At 37.3% G+C, this 27,141-nt stretch overlaps 2 protein-coding genes across 2 annotated transcripts in view; both read right to left on the bottom strand.

Moving 5' to 3' along the window:
- Positions 1 to 12,299, bottom strand: part of comp (cartilage oligomeric matrix protein) — a 63,620-nt gene extending 51,321 nt beyond the window's left edge. Inside the window, exons 1-2 of the mRNA XM_061883457.1 lie at positions 12,128 to 12,299; positions 2,221 to 2,294 (exon numbers count right to left, since the gene is read on the bottom strand). Of these exons, the coding sequence (XP_061739441.1) occupies positions 2,221 to 2,294; positions 12,128 to 12,188 (135 nt within the window). The 5' untranslated portion in view covers positions 12,189 to 12,299. The remainder of the gene's footprint in view (positions 1 to 2,220; positions 2,295 to 12,127) is intronic.
- A 5,875-nt stretch (positions 12,300 to 18,174) lies between these two features.
- The window catches only part of tmem38a (transmembrane protein 38A), a 38,638-nt gene continuing 29,671 nt past the window's right edge, over positions 18,175 to 27,141 (bottom strand). Inside the window, exons 3-6 of the mRNA XM_061883456.1 lie at positions 26,853 to 27,037; positions 26,659 to 26,746; positions 22,509 to 22,626; positions 18,175 to 18,813 (exon numbers count right to left, since the gene is read on the bottom strand). Of these exons, the coding sequence (XP_061739440.1) occupies positions 18,607 to 18,813; positions 22,509 to 22,626; positions 26,659 to 26,746; positions 26,853 to 27,037 (598 nt within the window). The 3' untranslated portion in view covers positions 18,175 to 18,606. The remainder of the gene's footprint in view (positions 18,814 to 22,508; positions 22,627 to 26,658; positions 26,747 to 26,852; positions 27,038 to 27,141) is intronic.

The following is a 27,141-nucleotide window of genomic DNA, read 5'->3' as shown; positions in this document are numbered from 1 at the left end:
CATCCACAAAGCCAGTCTTTTCACGTATACCACTCCGTCTGGAAAGAGCGAGTAACTTTCCGTACTGCTGATTGAAACAAACCACTCAGCTCCGGCTTTGGTCTTCCTTTGGTAATTATCTCCTGCTTTGCTTGAAAGTCCACTTTAGAAAACTGTATAAGTGCGGAAATGTAGTCATCCATTTTGAAAGTCTGGGTGCACGAGACGGAAAAAAAATAAGTCGCTGCGGCACTTACCCGCTGAGACCACCGTATGTCTGGGATAATGAGTGCCCAGCCACTATCGTGAGGCACGAGAACTGTTTGCCTCACCTCAGACTTTTTTCTTGGCAGTTTTGAACGCTCAGCAACACACCAGACAAGAACGCACTCTGTCCGCACGGCAGACAGAGAAGTTAACGAGGGATTGCGAAAATTCTGCGATTTTGAAGAAAAAAATAATCCAACTTGGTGAAGCTAAATGAAAATTAAAAACTAACAATTACAATTATTTTATCATTACATATTTTATTTATTTGCATGATCACAGGTGAGGCACTGCCTCCTCTGACTGCACGTCACTCATTCTACACATTAACATATTAAAAAAGGCAAACAAAAAGACTTCTGCTTGTCACCCTGACTTATGATTTCAAAGCAAGCTATCATCAATTTATATGTAAAAAAAAAGTAATAATCAAATGCACAGGTAGATAATAATAATATGTACACATTAAAATTCATATATATTCACTGTTACAAATAACTCTAACTGCAATCTGGTCGTCTATTAAAACAAGTTTTATTTGTTTAGTAAGAGGTTTAATTTAAAGAAGAAAAAATGAACAAAATCAAATGTTTCTTATCTTTATTTGTAATTATCTTTAACAATGTCTACACACATTTTAACATCTTCAATATCGTCGAATGTATTTTCGAAAACAGTGAAGTTCCTGACTTCAGAAATACCTTTTTTAAATAAATAAAAAAATAACATTATAGGGCTAATATCCACAAATTATTGCTACCTTCTAATAAAAAAAAAATGTGGTACTTTTTATTGTGAACATAGATTCATTAATTTGAAGCTAAAGCAGCACATTTGCAACAATTCTATTTGGAGGGCCTAACGCAGGGGTCGGGAACCTCTTTGGCTGAGAGAGCCATGAAAGCCAAATATTTCAAAATGTATTTCCGTGAGAGTCATATAATATTTTGTATCACTGAATACAACTAAATGTGTGCATTTTTAAGACTAACATTTTTTTAGAGTATAATAAGTATCTTATTATTTTTAATAACATTGTTATTCTAAAGCTAACTAATATTAAATATAATACTTCTTACCAATAATGTGACATATTGAACAGGTGCGATAGAAAATGAATGGTTAGTTTAAAATGCATTAGAATGTTTTATAATTTGAACATTATTTTTAAAACTGTGATTACCAGCGGAATTATTCATGACTTATCGTTTTAATCAATGTCAGCTAAGATTTATCTGAGAGCCAGATGCAGTCATCAAAAGAGCTACATCTGGCTCTAGAGCCATAGGTTCCCTACCCCTGGCCTAACGGGACACAATTAACTAAATACATATTTAAATAATTACTTAAATATGCCATTGATTAAGTATAATTGGAATCTAATACAAAAATGTGGTATTAAATGTGTCACTTTTGGTAATGTAAAATAAAATGTAATATATAAATGTAAATAATTATAGATATATTTTTTTCATGATTTAATTGATTAATTAATGGAACATTTAAATAACTATTTAAATATATATTATTCATTTATTTAGTTCCGGCCCTCCATAATACTGCACTCTGCAGTGAAAATATATCCAGCGATGCTTCATGTCCAATTTAGTGAACATATGATCGCAGTTTTACCAAATCACAAAATCCATACTCAGTAAAATGAATTTGAACAATTATATTACCTTTTATTTGTTGCTATTTATAAAATAAAAGCAATGGGCAAATATTACTCCCACGCTGCACTTCCTCTGCATGTCTTTTGGCCGTTTTTTTTTTTCCAGATTTTGTTTTTGCTAAAAAATTTGGCGCAATTTGACCAATAAAAGTTGTGCATATAGGGGAAAACAGATTTTAAGTAGCTGTCCAGTGTAGTGACCACAATGCATCACAGCGTTAATCGTTGTTCTTTTTTTAATCATCGCAAAGGTGAAAACATTCGTATAATATTTGATATCATTTTAAACATTGGCTTACCTGTTGTTTCATCAGCTCTTTTATCTCGGACAGGACAAGGTTAGTCATTTTTATCTGACTTATAATTTCGCCATCTGCAATTGAAAATAAATACGTTAACTGTCAAAGGAAAAACAAGTCAGCATCAATATTTTTTTACACAAAACGTGCAAAAAGTTACCAATCAATCAAGTGTTGTGTTTCCTTTACATTTCTTTTATTTGTGGTGGCCTGCCAAGGATACGTTACCCTCGCTTTTATAAACACATTAGATAAAAGCCTGTCGCTCTAACTCTGTCCAGCAGATGGCATTGCAACTCTGCTATGACACACGTCAAATGCCAGTGGATGTGTTGTCAACTTAAAGGGGAAATGCATCCATCCATCCATCCATTTTCTACCCCTTATTCAATTTTTGGGGTCGCGGGGGGCGCTGGTGCCTATCTCGGCTACAATCGGGCGGAAGGCGGGGTACACCCTGGACAAGTCGTCACCTCATCACAGGGCCAACACTGATAGACAGACAACATTCACACTCACATTCACACACTAGGGCCAAATGCATTTTTTGGGAAATTTTGCCTATCATTCACCATCATTATGAGAGACGAGAAGACATATTTTTTTAATGCATTCAATATTCAAAACGTAAAAAAAAAGTCAGCTTACAATGGAGTCAATGGGAAGTCCTCTAAATCAGAGGTCTCGATTGGTACCGGCCCGCAGAATTTTTTAAAAATTAATAATAATTATTATTTTTTATTTTTATTTTTTTATTTTATTTTATTAAACCAACATAAAGAACACAAGATACACTTACAATTAGTGCACCAACCCAAAAAACCTCCCTTTTTCATGACAAAAACATCCCTTTTTCATGACAAAAAAAAAAAAGAACAGAACAAATACCCAGAACCCCTTGCAGCACTAAGTCTTCCGGGACGCTACTCATCAAGCCCGCCCCCCACCTCAACCATGCCGCCCCCTCCCAACCACACAGCCCTCCCCTTCCACCCCCAACCCCGTCGCTCCCCGCATCTCCCGAATTCGGAGGTCTCAAGGTTGGCAAGTATGGTGTATACCATTTTTTGAGATTCATATATTTTTTAATGAAATCTCTCATTTAGCTTCAGTTTCGAATAAAATAGCTAACATGCCATGTTTTTTTAATTCAAATAATTTGAATGCTCATTTGAAGTAATTATGGCAGTTTTAAAATGTTGGCCATGAAGTTAAAAGTGAAGAGCACTGGGCTTAGTACACAGCCCTGTAGGGTCCCGGTGTTAACAGAGTGTTTCAAGAGTATGCTTGCTCATTCTCACCTACTGTGTTTTGGAATGTTTCATTATTCATCTATTGTGATGATTAAAAAGCGGTGGTACTGGGGTAAAATTCAACCTAATAGTTTAAAGCAGGGGTGTCAAAACCACAGCCCACGGGCCAAGTGTGGACCGCCAGCGTCTTCAATTTGGCCTGAGAGACAGCACCAGTGCAGAAAGATACTTGCAAAGTGTTTCTTACCATATTCAACAGTTTCATTACTGACATTTTGTTGGCATCTGGTGGCCATAGCAAATAACTCAAGTCAGTGACCATTGATTGTGTTTCCATGTGGTTACATGCACAGCATTCAGTCATGGGTGTCACGGTGGAGGGGGCACAGCTGACTGCGGGGTTCGTTCCCCTGGGGTGCAGACGGACCACTCCGGACAAGGTGTGCAGGTAGGAACATGATTTAATCTTCAAAGTCAAACACGAACCAAAAACTGAAAACAAGCAGATGGAAAAACGTTCCGATCGCACGGGAAGCTGAGATACCAAGTTAGCTCAGGAAGCATAAACTAAGAGTCAAGAAATATTAACGTAACTTGTTGCATGAAGCAAACAATGAAGCCAGGCCGACTGATTAAATAGTCCCTCTGATTAGTGTTCGGGAAACAGGTGAGCGTCCCGAACACCAATCAGAAACAGGTGGAAACAATAAGCACCCCATGGTAACTAAAAACAAACTTAAGGGTGCACAAAAATAGGAACTGAGGGAGTCCAAAAACCAACAGAACAAAACAAAACATGATCCGGGCCACAGCTCATGACAAAAGGACCCAATCCAAACAACCTTCCCGAGTCAGGGTGCAGAAAAACAAATTCAACCAGCAAAAAATTTGACAAACATGGTCAAACATAACACAACCTTCTCATTGAACTTTTTGGATATTATAAAACAAACATCCAATTAGCATAAAAAAAATAATAATCTAAATTACACCCATTTTTTCAATCCATTTCAAGGGATGATGAAAAAATGCAAAACACTCTCTCCACACTTATCCATGTTTGGCACATTTTAGCTGCTTGATATTTCTGATAGATTAAAAAAAACAAGGTAAGTGTCAAATTTTCACATACCGTATGTTCCGGACTATAAGCCGCACTTAAAAAAAATGTTTTTTCTCAAAAATCGACAGTGCGCCTCATAACTCGGTGCACCTAATGTATTGAAAAATGATGGTTTTGCTTACAGACCTTGAAGCAATTTTATTTGGTACATGGTGTAATGATAAGTGTGACCAGTAGATGGCAGTCAAACATAAGAGATACATGTAGGCTGCAATATGATGGCAATATGACTCAAGTAAACAACACCAACATTTTATATGTTCCATTCAAAATAGAGAACATTACACAACGGCGCTCAAAAATCTATCAAAATGTTTTAGTGCGACTTTGGTAAGCTATGAAACCGCACCGCTTGATGGATTGTCAGCCCATTAAACATACGAGTATTATTATGGTGTGTATATAAGGTAAGACATTATCTGGCGTTTTGTTTTGCAATATTATGGAAAAACAACTTTTCTTACCTTCTGGTACCTGCTGATCTGTATTTGGGATCTGCATAAATCCTGAAAAATTGCGCGTGTCTGCCTTTGTAGTCCGTACCGACACTGTAGCCGATAAGCTTCTTCTTTTCTCTTGCTTCTTATAATGGGACATTTATCCTCCACTGTTGCCATTTGTAATATAAAGTAGTGTAAAATTCTTACTTATATGTCTCAGTAAACTTGGCTTGAAAGCGCTAAAACATACCGGCAGTGAGTTTACAGCATTCACCCAAGAAACTTTAGTTATTATAGTTTGAGTCCATTTAGCAAAAAAAAACTAAACAATAATAATATGACTCCTTTAATGCGCCTTATCATCGGGTGAGCCCTCTGGTCCGTAGAATACGGTACTCTTAATAACCATCCACCCATTCATTTTCTACCGCTTGTCCCTTTCGTGGTTGCGGGGGGTGCTGGAGCCTATTCCAGCTGCATTCGGGTGGAAGGCGGGGTACGCCCTGTACAAGTCACCTCCTCTATGCAGGGCCAACACAGATAAACATTCACGCACGCAGTCACGGAGAGAACATGCAAATTCCACACAGAAAGACCCCGAGCCCGGAGATCGAACCTGGGACTTTCTTACTGAGAGGCACATGCAGAAACCCCTGTCCACCGTGCTGCTTCTTAATAGCCAATTATAATAATTATTAATTATACGTCCATAATATTATTACAATATATATATATATATATATATATATATATATACATATGTGTATATATATATACATGTGTGTATGTGTATATATATATATATATATATATATATATATATATATATATATATATATATATATACACTGTATATATATGTATATATAAATATGTGTATATATATATATATATATATATATATGATGAAGTAGTCTTGTGATTTTTTCCCACACATACATATCATATTGCGCTCTACCACGGTATCGAGCACTATTCTCTGGATAATCCAATTAAGACACACATATATATATATATAAAATTATTATACACACACACTCATGGTTAAAGTTGTCTTTCGGACCAATTTTTTTTAGCCGAATGCAGCCCCGCAGGCAAGAAGTTTGGACACCTCTTTTCACAAACATGGGTCAAAAATGTCCTCATTGACTCCCATTGTGACTACATTTTTTTAACTGTACAGTCAACTCATTACACAATGTAATCATGCATTTTCTAATTTCAATGTATCATTTTGGAGAAATATTACAATTTGTCATATTTACTGTCCTCCCTGCATTTACAGGTTTGCTATTTTTATTTCAGACTGAAAAAAGTGAAAACATTTATGGATACACAGGACCTTTTTTTTCTGGCACCACTTAACTGCGTTCAAATTATTTCCCACTGCATCGGTGGTATATGGAAGTAGTAGAAATAAATATATTTGAATTCAACCTCTTCCATTCAAAGTAACACGACCAAGGTTATAGTCATAAATAGAGAAACATTTACCTGAAAGGACAAAAAAGTCCCCATCATACTGCGAGGGTACTCTGAGGTTTGTGTATTGCTCACTAACAGTGGGCAATAAAAATGTCATGCAATTATTATTATGCAATTATTATTATTTATTATGCAATTTTGACAATGACTATAAAACCCATACAACCCAATGCTACAAACACATTGTAGTCTTCTGGGAAATGCATTGATTAGCCATACAACTTTTAAAAGCCAGTAAACTTGAAAAAAAAATTAATTATAGCACATAAAACCTACTTCTTAAGCGTTTAGCCTTATCAGTGGCGTATGAGTCCACGTATGTGCGTGGGAGCCGCATGCAGGAGTCCTAATAGCTGACATTCCTGCCACCTACGCATTCGCTACATTTTAAAGAGCAGACAGAGATGCCGCGATGGCAGTGTGTGTATGATGGATTCGCCAGATACAAACTTTTTTTTTATGAGGTTTTTTTTTCATATCCTAGGGAGAAACATGAGGTGCAGTGGTCGTGCTGATGTTGCCACTGTGTTAAACCTAGTGGGGTGTCTCAAATGCGGGCATGTGAAATGTCCACGAAAACACTGATTGAGCCATTCCTTTACCACTTTTGACGTGTGTTTGGGGGTCATTGTCTTGTTTGAACACCAAACTGCGCCCAAGACCCAACCTCTGGGCTGATGATTTTAGGTTGTCCCGAAGAATTTGGAGGTAAATCTTCTTTTTCAATGTCCCATTTAAAGCACCAGTTCCATTAGCAGCAAAACAAGCCCAGAGCTTAATACGACCACCACCATGCTTGACGGTCGGAATGGTGTTCCTGGGATTAAAGGCCTCACCTTTTCTTTTCCAAACATATTGCTGGGTATAGTGGCTAAACAGCTCCATTTTTGTTTCATCTGACCACAGAACTTTTCTCCAGATGCACATAGACCTCCTTCTTCTTCTTTTTGATTTCTGGCGGCACGGAGGCGTTCGCATCAACTTCCGTCTTTTTAAAGAAAGGGGAAAGGAGGAGTGACCTACCCCATAAAGCAAGTCAGCACATTAGTAGTTTTTTTGTGTGGCAGGGTTCGTGCCACCGTACTCAATGTCACTAAGTGCCACTAAAAGCGATACATACCTGCTCAGGCCATGACAGATGTGTCATTCAACTAGTTGTAAGTCAATGTATCATCCCAAAAGTAATATAAATATTGTATGAAGGGTTGAAAAGTAAGTTAGTGAGTATTTAAAATGTTTTTTTTTGGTGGGAATTCCAACTTTGACCACAGGGTCAGTTACTATGTAAAGTAGTGCTTTCCATCATTTTCCGCAGACTGCATTGCAAAATGATTAACCACCCTTTCTCGAGATCCACCCAGGAATTGAGGCCAAGTGAATCCCTTCCCTACTGTATAGTGTTGTTTGATAAAAGCTTTAATCGCCATTTGTGCATAATTTGTCATAATTCGTTTTCGCTGGTGTCATTAAGATACAATAACTTATCATGGTCATGAAAATGCAAGGTTTTAGAGAAGTCATGGAAAATCATTGATATAAAAAAAGTGTTTGAACCCTGCAAGAAGCAAGTGAGTTGTTGCTGTTTGGTACCAAGTGACCCAAAGACCTCAACTTCCCTTCTGACCACCATCTGTTCCCCCAGTGGAGTCGTAAAAGTGTAAAATCAAGACAATGTGTTCTTCTCGTTAGTAGCGACTTTATTTACTGAATAAATAGCACTTCAGAAAGAAAATAGACCTTAACTCATTTTACTGTCAAAGTGTCCATCCAAAGTGCCATTTTCGGCCAGCAGATAGTTTTTTATTGTCCCTCGACATGTTCCAAAAATTATATGAGTGTGTTATTATTGAGGTATGTCAGATGTAACACTGACAAATAGATTTGCTTTGTCACTTATAACACAAAAGTTGAGATAACGGTACAGTCGTTCCATATCCTTTCGGACATGACCGCGATAAACACATTTCCCGAAGTAGAAATGTGATATGTTCAGCATAAAGCATAAAACAAAGGGTTTACAAAATTCTAAATACCGTATTTTCCGGACTACAGGGCGCACCGGTGTGTAAGCCGCACTGCCGATGGATGGTCTATGTTTTTAATCTTTTTTCATGTATTAGGTGCACTGGATTATAAGGCGCATTAATGGAGTCATATTATTGTTATTTTTTTTCTAAATGGAAAACACTTCCTTGTGGTCTACATAACATGTAATGGTAGTTCTTTGGTGAAAATGTTGTTTAGATTATATTTTACAGATCATCTTCAAACCGCTTTTCTGACAGTCGCTTCCGGATGCGCCGTGGGCGGTCTTATTTACATGGCTCATTTTCGGCAGTGTCTTCTCCCCGTCATATTTTTTGTAGCGGTGTAGCGTGCAAGGACGGGAGTGGAAGAAGTGTCAAAAGATGGAGCTAACTGTTTTCATGACATTCAGACTTTACTTAAATCAATAATGGAGCAGCATATCATCAGGAAACAACCACACCGGAACTCACAAAGAACTTTACACTACTTTATATTAGAAAGGGCAACAGCGGAGGATGAATGTCCCATAACAAGAAAATAGAGAAAAAGAAGATTATCGACTATGGCAGACACGCACAATTTTTCAGGATTTATGCAGATCCCAAATACAGATCAGCAGGTACCAGAATGTATGAAAAGGTGCTTTTGCATAAATTGTGAAACAAAACTCCAGATATTATGTCTTACCTTATACACACACCATAATAATACTCGTATGTTTAATGCGCCGACAATCAATCAAGCGGTGCGGCTTCATAATTTACCAAAGTTGTACAAAAACATTTTGATAATTTTTTGTGGCGCTGTGTGTAATGTTCTATATTTTCAATGGAAGTTTTAAAATGTTGGTGTTGTTTACTTGAGATCCACCATCCTGCAGTCTACACGTATCTCTTATGTTTGACTGCCATCTACTGGTCACACTTATCATTACATCATTACACCATTTTAATTTTCCTGAAGGAATCAATAAAGTACTATCTATCTATCTATCTGTCTATCTATCTGTCTGTCTGTCTGTCTGTCTGTCTGTCTGTCTGTCTGTCTGTCTGTCTGTCTGTCTGTCTGTCTGTCTGTCTATCTATCTATCTATCTATCTATCTATCTATCTATCTATCTATCTATCTATCTATCTATCCAGCTACCAAATAAAATAGCTTCGAGGTGGGTATGCTCAACCAAAATTATTCCTTACATTATGCGCACGAGGTTATAAGGTGCACTGTCCAGTTTTGAGAAGAAAAAAATGATTTTATGTGCTCCTTATAGTCCGGAAAATACAATATGTTCTTTTAGCATTACAAGAACCCTTTGTACATGAAATAACACCCTTTTAGTGATGCCGCCTGAGGCTGAGCCAATCAGTGGCCATGATACTGAACAACACACACTGATTGGTTTAGTCTCTTCTAGTGGCCAATACTACTCTAGTGTTGACATTCTTTAGTTTAGTTAGCCATTTTTATGCTTAAAATGCTTAATTTAGGCCAAAAGTGTTGTAGAATATGCTCTTTAAAACATTTTTTTAACAATGTATGATACAGTCATTGAAGCGCGATATGTCGAGGGACGACTAAAGCGATGTTTTTCTTATAATAGCCTAGCATATACTATCTTAAATGTACAGAATGTGTCAAAGTGACTCCTCTAAAGAAGTGATTCTCAATCAATCAATCAATCAATGTTTATTTATATAGCCCTAAATCACAAGTGTCTCAAAGGGCTGCACAAGCCACAATGGCATCCTCGGTTTAGATCCCACATAAGGGCAAGGAAAAACTCAACCCAGTAGGATGTCAATGTGAATGACGATGTAAAACCTTGGAGAGGACCGCAGATATGGTACCCCCCACATGGGTCGAGTGGGTCTAGCATATTGTTGTTATAGTCCAGTCCACAGTGGATCTAACATAATAGTGGGAGTCCAGTCCATAGTGGGGCCAGCAGGAGACCATCTCAAACTGTGGTACATTTACCACCTGTGGTACACGGGCTCTATCTTGCAAAAAAAATCACTTCATTAAAGTACAGTGTTTTATTTCCCTCTACATAAACACAGTGTTGCTGTTCAAACTGTGTATAATGTTAAAATATATTTCTGCATTGTTTTTAATGAATACTTAGTAGGGGTGTGGGAAAAAATCGATTCGAATTTGAATCGCGATTCTCACGTTGTGCGATTCAGAATCGATTCTCTTTTTTTTTTTAAATCGATTTAGGAAAAAAACATTTTTTTATTTTTATTTTTTTATTTTTTTTAATCAATCCAACAAAACAATACACAACAATACAATAACAATGCAATCCAATTCCAAAACCAAACCTGACCCAGCAACACTCAACTGCAATAAACAGAGGAATTGAGAGGAGACACAAACACGACACAGAACAAACCAAAAGTAGTGAAACAAAAATGAATATTACCAACAACAGTATCAATATTAGTTATAATTTCAGCATAGCAGCGATTAAAAATCCCTCTTTGATATTATCATTACACATTTATAAAAATTAAAAAAAAAAGAACACTAGTGTCACAGTGGCTTACACTTGCATCGCATCTCATAAGCTTCACAACACACTGTGTCCAATGTTTTCACAAAGATAAAATAAGTCATATTTTTGGTTCGTTTAATAGTTAAAACAAATTTACATTATTGCAATCAGTTGATAAAACATTGTACTTTACAATTATAAAAGCTTTTTAAAAACATCTACTACTCTGGTAGCATGTCAGAAGACTGGGGTAGGTCCTGCTGAAATCCTATGTATTGAATGAATACAGAATCGTTTTGAATCGGAAGATAACATTTTTAAATCAAGAATCGCGTTGAATCGAAAAAATCGATTTATAATCGAATCGCGACCCCAAGAATCGATATTAAATCGAATCGTAGGACACCCAAAGATTCGCAGCCCTAATACTTAGGCTTATTACGCCTACTATTTTAATGTTGGTCATTGTTTTTTTTAAGGTGGTACTTGGTGGAAAAAGTTTGAGAACCACTGATTTACAGTGTAGCTCACCTGTCAGCGTTTGTATTTGAAACAAATGGGATTTTTATTTTTCATAAATAAGGGAAATTCTGCAGGATTAATGATTAAAATTAAGTTAAAGTACCAATGATTGTCGCTTATAGTTCTGAAGTCAAATCACCGGCCTCAACAAGGATGGTTTTTAAAGGAAAAGAACATGAGAAAGAGAGAACAAGTCGAATATATACAAGAGGCTCCCCTGATGAAAGTGGACAAAGACTCCAGTGATGTCCCAATACTTTTGTCTACTGGGACCCTGTTTTATTTTACTATTAACGTCTGTTTAAACTTATATGAGCATTGAGAATTGACATAAAAATATCTGTTAATAACGCTTCTATTATAGCTACATTTGCATTATTTTCACCTGCTTTGCGAAATGAATTCTGTTTGACTCTATAGGTTTTTAACGGCCATCAGAGTGGATTTTTGTTCTAAATTGAAGAGCAATACAATTAGATCCAATGTAAATAAAATACGTGTTATTTTGACGGTACCAAAAGTAATAGTTACTTCTAAATTCTGAAAGTTTTTTCTCTTACCTCTTTGTCCTGCAGCCCCTCCAATGCAAAGCCAGCAGGTCAGCACCAGAAAGCCAAACATGTCGCGCTCTTCTGCGACCCTCTTGCAAAAAACCTGCCTTAAAGTGAGTCTCACTATTTCTTCCCCCTGCTTAGAGGCGTTTGTACCCACACCCCTTTCCAAATAAAAACAACAACATGACCATTACTAGCAGCAGCAACCCCCCTTCCCAAACTTCCATCCCAATCCTCCAAGCTCGGCCCCCTCTGCAGAAATTTTGAGCAATGATAAAACACAGCTTTATCTTGCAGAAAATAGTCATCCTCTTAGAATAATGTATTAAAAAAATATTTTTTGCCCACATAATGGTTATAATATGTAATATGTTAAGGTAAAAGTGTCCAAAGTGTGGCCAACAAAAAACAAACATGTGAAATGTAATGAGGAAAAAGTTGCAATTTCTACTCCAATAACACAAAGCTACCATGTAGGCAGTTTTTTTTCTTTAAAACTGTCATTGTTTTAAAAAAATTTAAGAATATTGAACTAAATTAAATTATGAATCACTGACCAATTCAAGGCTCCGTTTACTTCACATCAAACATTCAACTTTCAAATATTGCATATGGGGGATGTTGCATAATCTTTGTTTGACAAAAAAGGGATAAAACAAACAAACAAAATAATAAAAGTGTATAATTCACGGATAGATGTGAAGTTGATCTAGAAAATTAAGTGTTGAAAGTAAAAAAAAAAATAAAGCATGACTTATTTTTAACATTTTTATGAGTGGATCCCCAAAAATGTTTTCTGTGACTTTTCTTTGCTTTTGTTTTCTAAACTTTCACTGCTCAAAAAATAATAATGAATTCTTATCGATGTTGGTATGATTTATTGACCTATTGCAGGCTCCAATTACTTCACATCAAATATTTGACTTTAAACATCCATCCATCCATTTTCGACCGCTTGTTGGAGCCTATCTCAAAACATTTTGGAGAAAATGTTGCCTATGTTGCCTATTTTTTGGTTTTGCCTTAGAAAAACTGGTTTTACAAAAATGGGCATGAAACCTAAAAAAACCAAGAAACAAACTTTAAATCGACAGATCTTAAATTGATCTAGAGGTTTATGCATTGAATGAAATCATCTTTATGACTCAGAGCCTTTTGGGTCACTGAGACCAAGTTTGAGGGGAGCTCTAAAAGTAAAAAAAAAAAAATCTATATATTGTTTTAAAAAGGAAAAAATATCAAAATGACACCCGCATGCTTTAAATTTTCAGTGTGTGGCCCTTAGTGTACAACGTTTTGTAGGGACTAGGATTGTACACTGCAAAAACTGAAATTTAAGTAACATTCAATATCTCAAATAAGGGTGATATTTGCTTATTTTCTGTATAAAATAATTATTCTCACTAAGCAGATTTTATGTTAGTATTTTACTTGTTTTAAGTGTTAATTATCTCAGTAAGATATTACAGCTTGTTGCTGAGATTTTATGACCTATATTAAGTAAAACATACTTGAAACTAGAATATCAACTGTTGCAAAGCTGTGTGATCGACACTCACAAGTATAAAACTACCTTTTTAAAGTAATAATTTTGTATTATAAGCATGTAAAAAAAAAAAAAATCATGACTTTGACACAATTGTGTCTCATAATTAAAACAGATGACAGCCAAATGGACTTTGCTGGTTTATTTTCAATTAAAATATAGAAAATACGTACACATATATTAGTACAGTTGTTATGAGTGAGAATATACTTATTTTAAGGTATTTTTGGGTTCCTTGAGGTTAGCTAATTTTACTTGTTTTGGAAAGTCTTGACAAGTCAAATTTTCTTGTTCTATTGGCAGATAGTTTTGCTTAGTCGGGGCGGTATAGCTCAGTTGGTAGAGCGACCATGCCAGCAACTTGAGGGTTCCAGGTTTGATCCCCGCTTCCGCCATTCAAGTCACTGCCGTTGTGTCCTTGGGCAAGACACTTTACCTACCTGCTCCCAGTGCCGCCCACATTGGTTTAAATGTAAAAATTAGATATTGGGTTTCACTATGTAAAGCGCTTTAAGTCACTAGAGAAAAAGCGCTATATAAATATAGTTCATAAAATACCTCTCATTTTTGTATTTTTTTTTCTTGTTTTTGAAAACTGACTTTTTGCAGTGTAGTGCACAGCGTTTTTTGCATTTCTTACATTGAAGATGCAAATTTCCAATCCAATATAGGTCATTTGTCATCAATTATATCTGAATATATCAGTCATAAAAATACTGGGAGTTTGAGCAAATGTTATTTAACTTCAGGCATATTTAATGGAAATTACCGTAAAATAGCATTAAAAATGGCTGCCTCGTAAATTAAGTACAATGTATTCAGTCCTAGACTTGAAACAAAAAGTCATTTATTTTAGTCAAAGTAGCTTGAATAAGGATTTTTTTTTTCCTTGAACGTACAAAATTAAATCAAACAAGGATGAATAAACTGCACTAGAAAGAAATTTTAGAGAGAGAGTTGTGGATACCAATTTTGTGTTAATGATCAAACAAAACAAGCTTATTCGCTATATTTGGAGTAAAATAATCTATGAAAATAAACACAAATGTGTAGCTCTCTGCCTTTTATATTTAGCAAAAGAAGCTTTCAGAAGAAAAAAGGTATCAGGAGACACCTGATATACATATTTATCTAATTAATAATAATATTGGTAAGTTTATTCTTAACATGCATACAGTTACAATATGACACATCAGATATTTTTGAGACTACATGTCTGCAAAGGAGTGGGAAGAATCAGAGTTTGTTTAACTTAAGGGCCACTGAGATAGGCTCCACACCTCGTATGTGTGTATGTGTATGTGTATGTGTGTGTGTGTGTGTGTGTGTGTGTGAGACTATCGTTGGGACTTTAACTTTTAACTTTAACTTTTCAAAGGGCCATAAATCTATTTTCTGTTACACACACTTAGTCCCACTTAAAGTAACTACATTGCTTAAATTGCTGGATATCAATACGTATTATTGCTAGTATTATTGTAGTTATTTTACCTGACGTGTTTGTTTTTTAATCTACTTCCTCAATTAAGTGGCCAGTTGATATCAAAATTGTGCCTATAAAACAAGTTATACACTAGAAATAAAAGTTGTCTGTTTTCTTTGACTGTTAGATACCTCACAAGTGTGTTTGCACATGGAAAACATCCTGTTGTCTAGTTTTGTGTGTGTGTGTGTGTGTGTGTGTGTGTGTGTGTGTGTGATGGGCTGAGCAGATGTTGGTAACATTTTTTTGCTCTTGATCATCTCTCAGTTTGTAGTAGAGGCGAGCGATACTACAAATTTTGGAATGTTATATTTACTGGTCAGCCAGTTAATTACGTAGAGCAGTGCTGCCACCGAGCTGGAGTTTTCAGACACGTCATACCGTCGCTAATAGTGCTCGACCAATGTTCAGTACCTTTGTGTGTGTTTAGGTGTTCATAAATGTTGATTGTTTGATATTTGTTATGCCTATCTGATTTTAGACTCTTACTGACGCCTTGTGGCGATAGGAAAATACTGCGCTTCATTTGTTTGGGCATTTCCGTGTTGATGATGTCAGTTCAGTTCATGTGACAATTGAGAAGAAGACAAGTTGTGTTAGCTCTTACAAGCCTTAGAAAAGATAAGTCTGGAAGTAAACTGTTTAACTTGTTTATGTAACTCAATATTAAGGTGGGAAGTGGTTAAATATGATACTAAGATTTTTATTGAAAAACGATATTTGTGCACTGTTTTAATGGCTGTTTTGAGGACTTAAAATGGCTGCTAGTCGTATATTTACACAATTGAAATAGTTTCAACACACAGCAGCATTTGTTTGATGATAATACTGTAAATTTGTGTAAAGCTAATATTTACATATCGTGTATTACATTCCAGTATGTTAATTGAATCAAATAGCTTTTACATTTGTCATTGTGTGTATTTCATTTTTACAAAAATAAAAGTCCAGTGCAAGACAAAAGTAAAGATAGGAAAAGACAAAGCAAGATCAACAACAGTAAAGGGCTTAAATGGATTAATCTGCTTTGGAACTTTATTAGACGTCTTGGATTGTTTGTTAGCTGTCTGCCTAGCTGTATAACATCAACACATATAGTGAGGGCAGAACAATAATAAAATAAAAAACATTTAACATATTTTTAGTTTCATGATAAATAACTGCTGTCCAGCTCTTGATTTCTTACACTGAGTCTCATTTGCAAGTATTATATAGTAGATTTTGCATGCAGTTGCAATTCCAAGACATTAGATGGCAGTAGTGTATTGACTACAAGTTTATGGACAACTCGGTTTCAAAGTAGCAAACATTGCGCCGTGTAGTCACACAAGGGGCTGTTGACCAATCATTTAGGAGATCCTCTGGCCATACTCTCCCTGATTGGTCAAAACCTTGACTACAGGGCGCCATGTTTGCTCCCAACTTGGAGACCGAGTTAGCCGTACTCTCCCTATACACAGCAATGGACGATGGTGTGTTGCCTTAGCCAGGAAGTAATCTTTGCCATTAGGTTGAATGTGCCAGTCTTGTCTTGTGTTGCCCCTTATAAAGTGTTTATACTGTAAGTATTGTACTTATTACACACCAGCCGCTCGATTGTAAGATGCATCTTTGGTTTAGTTTTCATGGCCATGTAAAATCGCTAATGTATATGGCATATAGTTGGTACCCGGGGTGGACCGCTCGCCTGTGCATCGGTTGGGGACATATCTGTGGTGCTTACCAGTCTCCGCTCGGGATGGTCTCCTGCTGGCCCCACTATGGACTGGACTCTCACTATTATGATAGATCACTATGGAGTGGACTCTCACTATTATGTTAGATCCACTATGGACTGGACTTTCACAATATTATGCTAGACCCACTCGACATCCATTGCATCCGGTCTCCCCCAGGTGGGGCGGGGGTCACCCACATCTGCAGTCCTCTCCAAGGTTTCTCATAGTCCTTTTCATCGACATCCCACTGGGTTGTGAGTTTTTCCTTGCCCTTATGTGGGATCTGAACCGAGGATATCGTTGTGGCTTGTGCAGCCCTTTGAGACACTTGTGATTTAGTGCTATATAAATAAACATTGATTGATTGACTGATTGATTGATATCCAAGTAAAATTAGCATCGAGCTAGTTTTGCTCGCTTTGTTTTCATGGAAAATTGCAACATTAACTAGAACAGTGGTTCTCAAATAGGGGTACGCTTACCCCTGGGGGTACTTGAAGGTATGCCAAGGGGTACGTGAGATTTTTTAAAAATATTCTAAAAATAGCAACAATTCAAAAATCCTTTATAAACATATTTATTAAATAATACTTCAACAAAATATGAAAGTTCATAAACTGTGGGAAAAAAAATGCAACTATGCAATATTCAGTGTTGACAGCTAGATTTTTTGTGGACATGTTCCATAAATATTGATGTTAAAGATTTATTTTTTTGTGAAGAAATGTTTAGAATTAAGCTCATGAATCCAGATGGATCTCTATTACAATCCCCAAAGAAGGCACTTTAAGTTGATGATTACTTCTATGTGTAGAAATCCTTATTCATAATTGAGTCACTTGTTTATTTTTCAACAAGTTTTTAGTTATTTTTATACCTTTTTTTCCAAATAGTTCAAGAAAGACCACTACAAATGAGCAATATTTTGCACTGTTATACAATTTAATAAATCAGAAACTGATGACATAGTGCTGTATTTTACTTCTTTATCTCTTTTTTTCAACCAAAAATGCTTTGCTCTGATTAGGGGGTACTTGAATTAAAAAAATGTTCACAGGGGGTACATCTCTGAAAAAATGTTGAGAACCACTGACCTAGAGTCAGTTTGCTATGAATACGCCTGTTTGCCCGTCAAGTACTTGAACTGGTGCTGAGTCTGCAATTGTACATGACGTCACGTGGAATAAAGATAAAATAACAGAATTCGCTCGCCACTTCTAAAGGTACCAAATTTGGTACCCATCCTAAGTTTTTTCCCCATCTGGCAACCACTCGGTGTCCTTCAGTGAAAAAAGCAACCAGGACAAAACATTTCTTTTCATTTTATTCAAATTCATAGATTACTCATCAGCTTTAAAGTAAAAAGTTATTCTTTCGCAGAATACTTTCTCCACATTTGTCTGATTCAAAATTTCTTTCTGCTCTGAGACAAGTGGACTGGACTCAAAGAGGTCCACTGACACTCCGGTATGGACCATGTGGTGCCAGAAAGTGGACACCCACACAGAGTGGAGCATGGATGGGAATAATAAAAATAGCTTTGAAATGTCCAGGGAGGGTGGAGGAGTGGATGCTTGTATTTACACAGTCCTTGGAAAATGTAAATTTAAAAAACGCATCGTTTTGGCTCGACTAGAAAGCGCCTCTTTCGCTGGCGAGGAAAATAGAGACGTGATCAAGTGGAGGCCGTGTTGGCGAGTCAGACACAGTTCCGTCGTTATGGCGCTGCTTTGTTTTTCTACTCTGCTTTCTTGGCCTTCCTCTTGCGAGCGCCTTCGCTCAGCTCCTCCTTGCTTTTGAGCGATGACGGGACTGCTGCTGCCGGGGGATGATGATGATGGTCTTCCTCAGAGCCGCCCAGTGGGGAGCCAAAGAGCAGATGGCAAACCCAAGACTCGATGAGAGCGAAGGGGGAGCCGTGAGAGTGGCGGGCAGTCATCCACACCTGGAAGATGGTGACACATTGTTTTGTTATTAACTGCAAGAAAATCATCGTAACACCCTATGCTGCTCTCAGACACTAGGGGGCATATTTACATGCCATCATAGGCGACGATCTATATTTCTGCCAGTAGCTGCTCGGTGTGTGTGTATTAGTATTGTCCCGATACGAATATTTTGGTACCGGTACCAAAAGTATTTCAGTACTTTTCTAAATAAAGGGGACCACAAAAAATGTAATTATTGGCTTTATTTGAACCAAAACAATCTTAGGGTACATTAAACATATGTTTATTAATGCAATTTAGTCCTTAAATAAAATATTGAACATACTAGAAAACTTGTCTTTTATCAGTAAGTAAACACACAAAGGTTCCTAATTTGTTTACGGACGTATGCATTAACATATTGTGTATTTTCCATTCTATTATTTCAAAAAATTAATTATTAATCTACTTGTTAATTTACTGTTAATATCTGCTTACTTTCTCTTTTAACATGTTCTATCTACACTTCCGTTCAAATGTAATAATCACTTATTCTTCTGTTTTTTAATACTTTACATCAGTTTTGGATGATACCACAAATTTGGGTATCAATCTGATACCAAGTAGTTTGTGACGCTTGGGTGGCATCGTGGTGATGTTTGCGTTCTCTCGTGGGTGCAGCAGAGATGGAACGCAGCGTGAAGGTAGGATGATGATTTATTTAACACACTATAAAACAGACTAGGAACCAAAACACTTGCACGAAGGCACTAACAAACAAAACAAACTGAACTAGCATGGGAGCCAGACAAAACTAAGGACGCTAGCAAGTGAACTAGGAAACTAAACATACAAAATAGCATGGAAGTTAATCGAATACAAAAGAGTTACCACAATTCGGGAATGCGATGTCACCTGTTGCGTGTAAAGCAAACTAGAGTCTGAGGACGAAAGGCAAACAAAGGCGGTCTTAAATAGGGCCAGAAATCAGGAAGCAGGTGTGTGTCGAAAAACAAGGCAGGTGACACAAATGCGTTGCTATGACAACAGAAACAAAACAGGAAGTGCCACCGGGAACTAAGGACGTTAAATAACAAAACAAAATACCAAACAGAACCAAAACCAGAATATGCCATGATCCAAGTCCTGGATCATGACATAGGTACAGGATCATACATTGGCCATATTTATAGTCCTAATGTGTCAAAGGACATATTTCCTGAGTTTATATACATAATATACATTTTAAAAAAAAACAAAAGAAGATTTTGTGATGTTAAAAATATCGATGTAATCATAGTAGTATCGACTAGATACGCCGCTGTACTTGGTATCATTACAGCGAATGTTAAGTGTAGATCCCCTGGGAATTTGTCCTGTAGTGTTTATGTTGTGTTGCGGTGCAAATATTCTTCCAAAATGTGTTTGTCGTTGTTCTTTAGTGTGGTTTCACTACATGGCACATGTTTACGACAATGTTGGCGTTGTTCATACTGCCACCCTTAGTGTGACATTTATGGCTGTTGAGTATCCCCTTCATTCGGTTCGTGTGTAGTGTGTTCAAGGTCAAGGTGTTAGTGTCATTACATCATTACCAGGCACAATAAAATATTAGTTAGGCATTGTCAATTACAGACTACATGATTTGTGATTTTTGTATTGTGCAAAACGGACCAAACTCGCCACAAAATTAACAACAACAAGATTGATTTTTCCAAAATCAATTTAAAGATTGAAAGTTGCCATCAGTCCCACGTGGGTGCTCGGGCCTCGAAGCACCCACAATATATAATGTTGTGATGTACATTGTAACTAGGGACGGCTATGGATTTTTGTACTTTTACAAACGCCGACCAAATTCAGTCGGTGCTACTGGGTATCGATTCACTAACAATCAAATGACATATTCCGATGCCTTTGTTGCAGGTGACATCACGTGCAGTTGTGTCAGGCTTGTCCCTGACAGTTTGGTTAAGTTTTAGTTTTTCCTCTGTGTTTGTTTTATTTCCTGTCAGCACTCTTATTTTGATTCAGTTTCCTGTTTGTCTTTCTGAGTGCTGTGTCCCTTCAGCTGTGGCTAATTGGCACCTGGCCACACCTGGTGTCAATCAGCCAGCTTCTATTTGAACCTGCCTTGCCATCCAGTCTGTGCTGGAGTATTTTCGCTAAGACTTGTCGATGTCAGTGTAGCTGTATGCGGTAGCGGTAAGCTGTTTTCTGTAGCTGTTTGTAGCTTGCTGTCTTTTTGTTCCTTGTCTTCTAGTTCCTGTTTTCCTGGCATCCTGTTTCCTGTCTCCGAGTTCCTGTTTTGTTTTTTGCCTTAATTTTTGAACATTAAATTATGTTTTCCTGCTTAATGCCTGCTGTCATGTCTGCATCTTGGGGTTCGTCACCAGCACAATGTAACAAGTTGCAGACTTAAACAATTGGTCATGAAAACAAGCACTGACAGCCAAACTGCCTGTAGGTAATGTTGCAATTTTCCATGACAACAAAGAAAGTATTCCTGAAAGAAAACACTCCAACATAAGAAATGCTTCACTTTTCAATATGAACTGGCTCAATACTAATCTACATTAGATTTTACATAGACATGCTACTTACTGATTAACATTAGCTATTCTACATGGCAGTTTCAACACCTCCAAATTTGGTAGTGAAAACTACAACTTAGATGCATGTTACAATCAAACAGCTTGTGTGCAATAAGTACAATACTTACAGTATAATCTCTTTGTAGGATGTAACAAAAACCTAGATTCAACTAAATGGCAAACTGTACTTCCTATCTAGGCAACACATTAATGCCATCTAACATCTTGGAATTGCAACTGCATGCAAAGTCTTCTATATATTACTGCAAATGAGACTCAGAAGTGTAAGAAATCAAGATATAATAATTTGTCAATACCAGCTCACTGTTAAAAGTTAAATAAAGCAATTAAATTGTATAACTAAACAAATTAACATTTATTAACGCGCAAATAATAAAAGTACCAAAAATGAGCATCGTTGAGTACCGTGCCATACTTCCTGTTCAGTGCGAAGTAAGTAAGCTTCAAAATAAAAGCACGGCGGTGTTAACCCTGGATTTTACCAGCGCTGCGACTACAGGGACATAACTACGGTCGAGTTACACAGCATTACAATGTGCACACAGTTACTTCCTGTTCAGTGCAAAGTAAGTAAGCTTAAAAAAAAACCCACACGCAACAACCACAGCCACACAGCTACGTGAGTGTTACACAGCCTTACAACGTGTACACAGTGACTTCCTGTTCAGTGTGAGGTAAATAACCTTCAAAATAAAAGCACAGCGTTAATTAACCTCAGATTTTACCAGCGCAACGACAACAGCCCCATAACTACGGTCGAGTTACACAGCAATACAACGTGCACACAGTGACTTCCTGTTTAGCGCAAAATAAGAACGCTTCAAAATAACAGCACACAGCCACATGAAAGTCGAGTTACAAAGCATTACTACGTGCACACAGGGACTTCCTGTTCAGAACAAACTAACCTTCAGAATTAAAGCACGGCCGAATCAACCTTGGATTTTACCAGAGCAACTACCACATCGATGTAAACCATGTGCCACTGTACTAGTGTATGTGTTCCTAAACTCAGCTGGCTTTACTATATCAGCTTGACAAAATGTACCTAAATGAACGTTTTGCTGTATGTCCTGTCTCAAAAAGCATTTTCTGACCTTGCTTGTGGCCATGAAGAGGGTGAAGGCGACGATGAGGACGCCCTTGGACACCGGCAGCCAGTGAGCCTCCTGCATGGTGAAGAGGATGGCGCCATACAGACTAGCTTTGGTAGGGCTGGGAAAAAATAAACATTAGTGCAGTAAACCATTTCATTTTAGCACACCTTGTCTTGATGCATGATAAAGCATGTTGCACAGATGATTTTGTAATATCTTCTAATAAGATCTAATCACTTTAGTATTTTCTATATGCTATAAGAAATTTTTTTACAGTAAAATATCGGCAGCTATGTTTGCCAGGAATTCACCGTAAAACAAATTAGGGCCAATTTTTTTTTTTTGTGAACCTTTACCCAGGTGCATGTCTATGGAGGTGGGAGGAAGCGGAAGTTCCCTGCAATCACGGGGAGAACATGCAAATTCCACACAGACCCTAGCCCGGTAATTGAACCCAAGACCTTCTCACCGTTAGGTACAAGTGCATACCACTACTCCACCTTGCTGCCCTGTTATCAATTCTAGTATCTGCAAAACGCCTGTCTTTGAGACATGTGAGCGGTACTTGAGGATTTTAACTTGAAAGTATTTGTACAACCTTTCACTGGACAACTCACAACATGGTTTTCGGCAACATGTTCCTTAAGCGAGCTATTAAAAATGAGCCCGTGTATAACTGCTTGCAACCAGTTCCAGTTCCGGAATGTATTGTACGGTAAATTCCTGGAAACCACAGCTGCCAGTATTTTACTGTAAATTCTTTAGTTTTTTTTGTAAAGGGGTTAATTAGTTTTTTTCATAGTAAATTACCATAAGCAAATATGGGGAAAAACTGTAAAATCCACGAATTCAACATACCGTAATGTCTTATACATCGTGACTGTATTTTTTTTTACAATGAATTCCTGGCAAACACAGCTGCCAGTATTTTACTGTAAATTGTGCAGATTTTTTTTTTACAGTGTAGTTATCGCTAGTATCGACATCTGGTTTGATCATCCGTCTCGAAGCGCAAGCGTTTAGCTTCTTGTGTCATCCTGTTCGGTGTGTGCAGGTTGCCTGCTTGGCCATTCCTTTTCCTCTCGTCCTCCAGTGGTAATTGTCAGAATAATTGTATCTAACTTATCACAAAACTTTGTGTTGCCATGAGTTCCCGGCGAGAAGACAAAAGCTGTCTTTGATCCTACCAAGAAGAAGGATTGTAAAACTCCACTGTGTAGAATGCGAAGCAATATGAAGGTGTTCGTTTTTTTGGATCTATTGTAATCAACAGAAAGATATTGCGTTGGCCTGAGAACTACAAAGGAAGCAGGGCCTGACTCCCCTCAAGGCACCTTTTCTTTGAACTGTTCTGTGACCGAGGACAACCGCTGTTTACAACCTTTTCTTTGAACTGTTTGTAATCAAAGGCGATGGCTGTTTACGACCCCCGTGCCATAGAAACAGCTGTTGTCATGTAATCAGGTAAAGTCCAAATAAAAGAGGAGGCATACAATATTTCGTCAGAGTGTGGTGAGAATGTACAAAGAGTACAGTCCAGATGTCTCTCCTCAATTGAGCCAAATTTAATTCTGTCTCTGTTTAATTCCTTGCTTCTAGTCTTGATGTCATCAGTGTTTGAACCTGACAGTAATGGTACGTGAAAGAAACAGTTTATTTTGGTGCTGAGGATTAGTATCTTAGAAGCGGTTTCACACTATGGATAGACAGCGCGTTCGTTGCAGCTTGCTCTTAAATTCAAGGCGATGTCCTGGCACGACACGCACCCTCCTGGAATTCATGCGACCCCTGCATGTGTGTCACGGGGAATATGGAAATGTAATCGTGTCATACCGAGTGTGCATCCCTTTCACATCTTTCACACAAGTGCAATCTTTAAGCATGTTAACGTTGGGACAAAGCTGTGGTAAAGATGGGCAGCTTATCAGCCGATCGCAGATCCAACAATCGGGATTAGGACATCTCTCGATGCAATAGGCTAAAAATCATACAACTTCCAAAGCATTTATGTACATTTGTTGTGCCAACTTTGAAAAACACAACAATTACAGCAGAACACAAATACAGAGGAACCTCGATATATGAACATGCAATTATGTGAACCTTTCCTTTCACGAACCTCACACTGATTGTTGTCCGCCATTATTATCGTTTGCGACTTGATGTGCTTTTCAATTGGGGTTTTTTTGGCCTTTTTACAGCATTTTTTTGTAGCTTTGATGCGTCAAAAAGACTACAAACAAAGCAATGGATGTGAGGTTTGAAACATCCAGGAAGTATCCCCAGCGTCTTTCTTCTGCTGCACACAAAGAAGATTACCCAACGGGGTAAAGTCGATTTTTTTTTCAAAATTCCAAATCATTGTAGTGACCTGGCTGTTAAAGTTAAGGCGTGTTGTTGTTTCAAACTGTGAGTGCACCACAGGGCTAGTGACAGTGTGTGTGCATGTCGGCAGGACGACTGAGAATTAGGACAGTTCAGCTTGTTGTCCTTTTGACTTTATAAAATCAAAATTTGACCCATCACCCCTTTGTTATGGTTGTTTGATATTCAGTACTGTACGGTGCTTTATATTGTCTTTAGAGCATATTGTGGTTCTTGTACCATTAGTCGTATGCCAAAAAATCACTTGATTATAGTCCAGTGTTTTATTTTCCTATATTCCAATATTGTGTTACTGTTAAAACTTTGTGTAACGTTACAGTGGCCAAAAATATTAAAAATACTTGTTAAATGAAACCACCGCCTCATTTCAATGAATACTTAGGCCTACCACGCTACTTTTAATGTTGGAAAGCAAAGTTTCTTTTTCTGATGTGGTACTTGGTGAAAAAAGTTTGAGAACCACTGGTTTAGGGTGGACTTACCAATTATTCACGTTTACAATATTATTATTGTCATTATTATTGTAGTAATTTATTTCAGATAATATATCAGAAGAAAAACTTACTACAGCGATAAAATACAAATGAAAGCAATACAAGCAGAAAAATTTAAATAAAATAAATAAAAACTTGTATAAAAGAACAAAACACTCCAATATTCAACATTGTTTCTTATTTGTGTCAATATACGAACGTCTCTCTTTACGGATCCTGTTCAAGAACCAAGTTCACACATCGAAGTTTCACTGTACTACTACTGGATCATAACTATGTGAACTATAAACAGGTAACTTTAGAAACTTTTTACAAAACAAAGCAAATCTGGGAAAATGGAAGCGCCAGAAGTAACACTGGCTCCCAGCATGCACTGTGGTACTTTTTGTCGGATTCAAACACTGATGCCATCTATTAAACGAGACAAGAAGCAAGGAATTAAACAGAGACATAATTAAATTTGGCTCAATTTAAGGAGAAACGTCTGGGCTGTACTCTTGCACAGTCTTCAGCACGCTCTGGCAAAAGATTGCACGCCACCTCTTCGATTTGGACTTTCCCTGATTACCTGGCAACATCTGTTTCTAAGGGTCGTGGTTCATTAACAGCCATCGCCTTTGGTTACAACAGATATAAGAAAAGGTCGTAAAACAGTTCAAACAAGCGGTGCCTGGAGGGGAGTCAGGCAATTACTTTCTGTTGATTACAATACATGAAAGAAACAACACCTTCATGTTGCTTCCCATCCTACACAGTGGAATTTTACTAGCCTTTTGATTGGTAGGATTAAAGACAGCTTTTGTCCTCTCGCCGGTAACTCAATGTAACACAAAGTTTTGTGATAACTTAGATAGAATTATTCTAACACTTTTTTTTGTTTATTTTTTTGTTAATAGTGGCTCATAGTCCATTTTTAGTGTAATCAAAGTGTTTGTTTATTATGATCCAGTAGTAGTATTTGTGTGTCCGTGTGACTGCATCATCATGCTGCGTCAGAGTTAAAGCAAGCCAAATATATTAATGACTTAATCATTATTTACTGTAAAATTCCACCCTGGCTTTATAATGTTTTTCCGTAAAAGTTATATGACAATCTCTGGAGAATAAGATACTGTATCAGATTTTGAATGGTATGAATGACCAACAAGGATCAAGTCATACTTCTTCCAGTCAGTAGCAGTGCTAAATATACAAATAGTAAAGTATTTCTACTCTAATGGGAGGGTGTGGTATGTCTCAGCACATCAGCAGCCATGAAAGAAGAAGCTTACAATGACATGTTGAGGATCTCGTTGCTCTCAGGTCTCCACACGCCACGCAGCAGCTGCTCAAAATTGGAAATGAGAGCCACTCCAGAACCTGTCATAGGACGATTAACAGCGGGTAACTATCATCATTTTTACGTATTAATGTACATTATTTGAATAGGCGTAATTCAATATTGTGTCCGTCAATAGGTGTTCACCTTTAACGTAGCCGACAATGACCATGATGAAGAAGCCATGGTGGTATGCATGGTGGGCGTGATGGACACCGGCGGCGATTTTGCGAGTACGGACGACTTCCTTCAGGGCGACCAACACCATCTTGATGGGCAGGAAAGCCACACATTTGTAGAAGAGGTTCAGTGGGCAGTAGAAGATGAGGTACCTGTATTTTGCATATGACACATAAAAGTTGAAGTAAATTGTCATTGTTTTGCTTTTACATATTAAAAAGTAAATCCTCAGCACCATCTCTGGAGATCCAGTACT

The sequence above is a fragment of the Nerophis ophidion genome, linkage group LG22 (assembly GCF_033978795.1).
Source record: "Nerophis ophidion isolate RoL-2023_Sa linkage group LG22, RoL_Noph_v1.0, whole genome shotgun sequence".
Taxonomy (NCBI): domain Eukaryota; kingdom Metazoa; phylum Chordata; class Actinopteri; order Syngnathiformes; family Syngnathidae; genus Nerophis; species Nerophis ophidion.
This window is presented reverse-complemented; position numbering and strand designations above follow the sequence as displayed.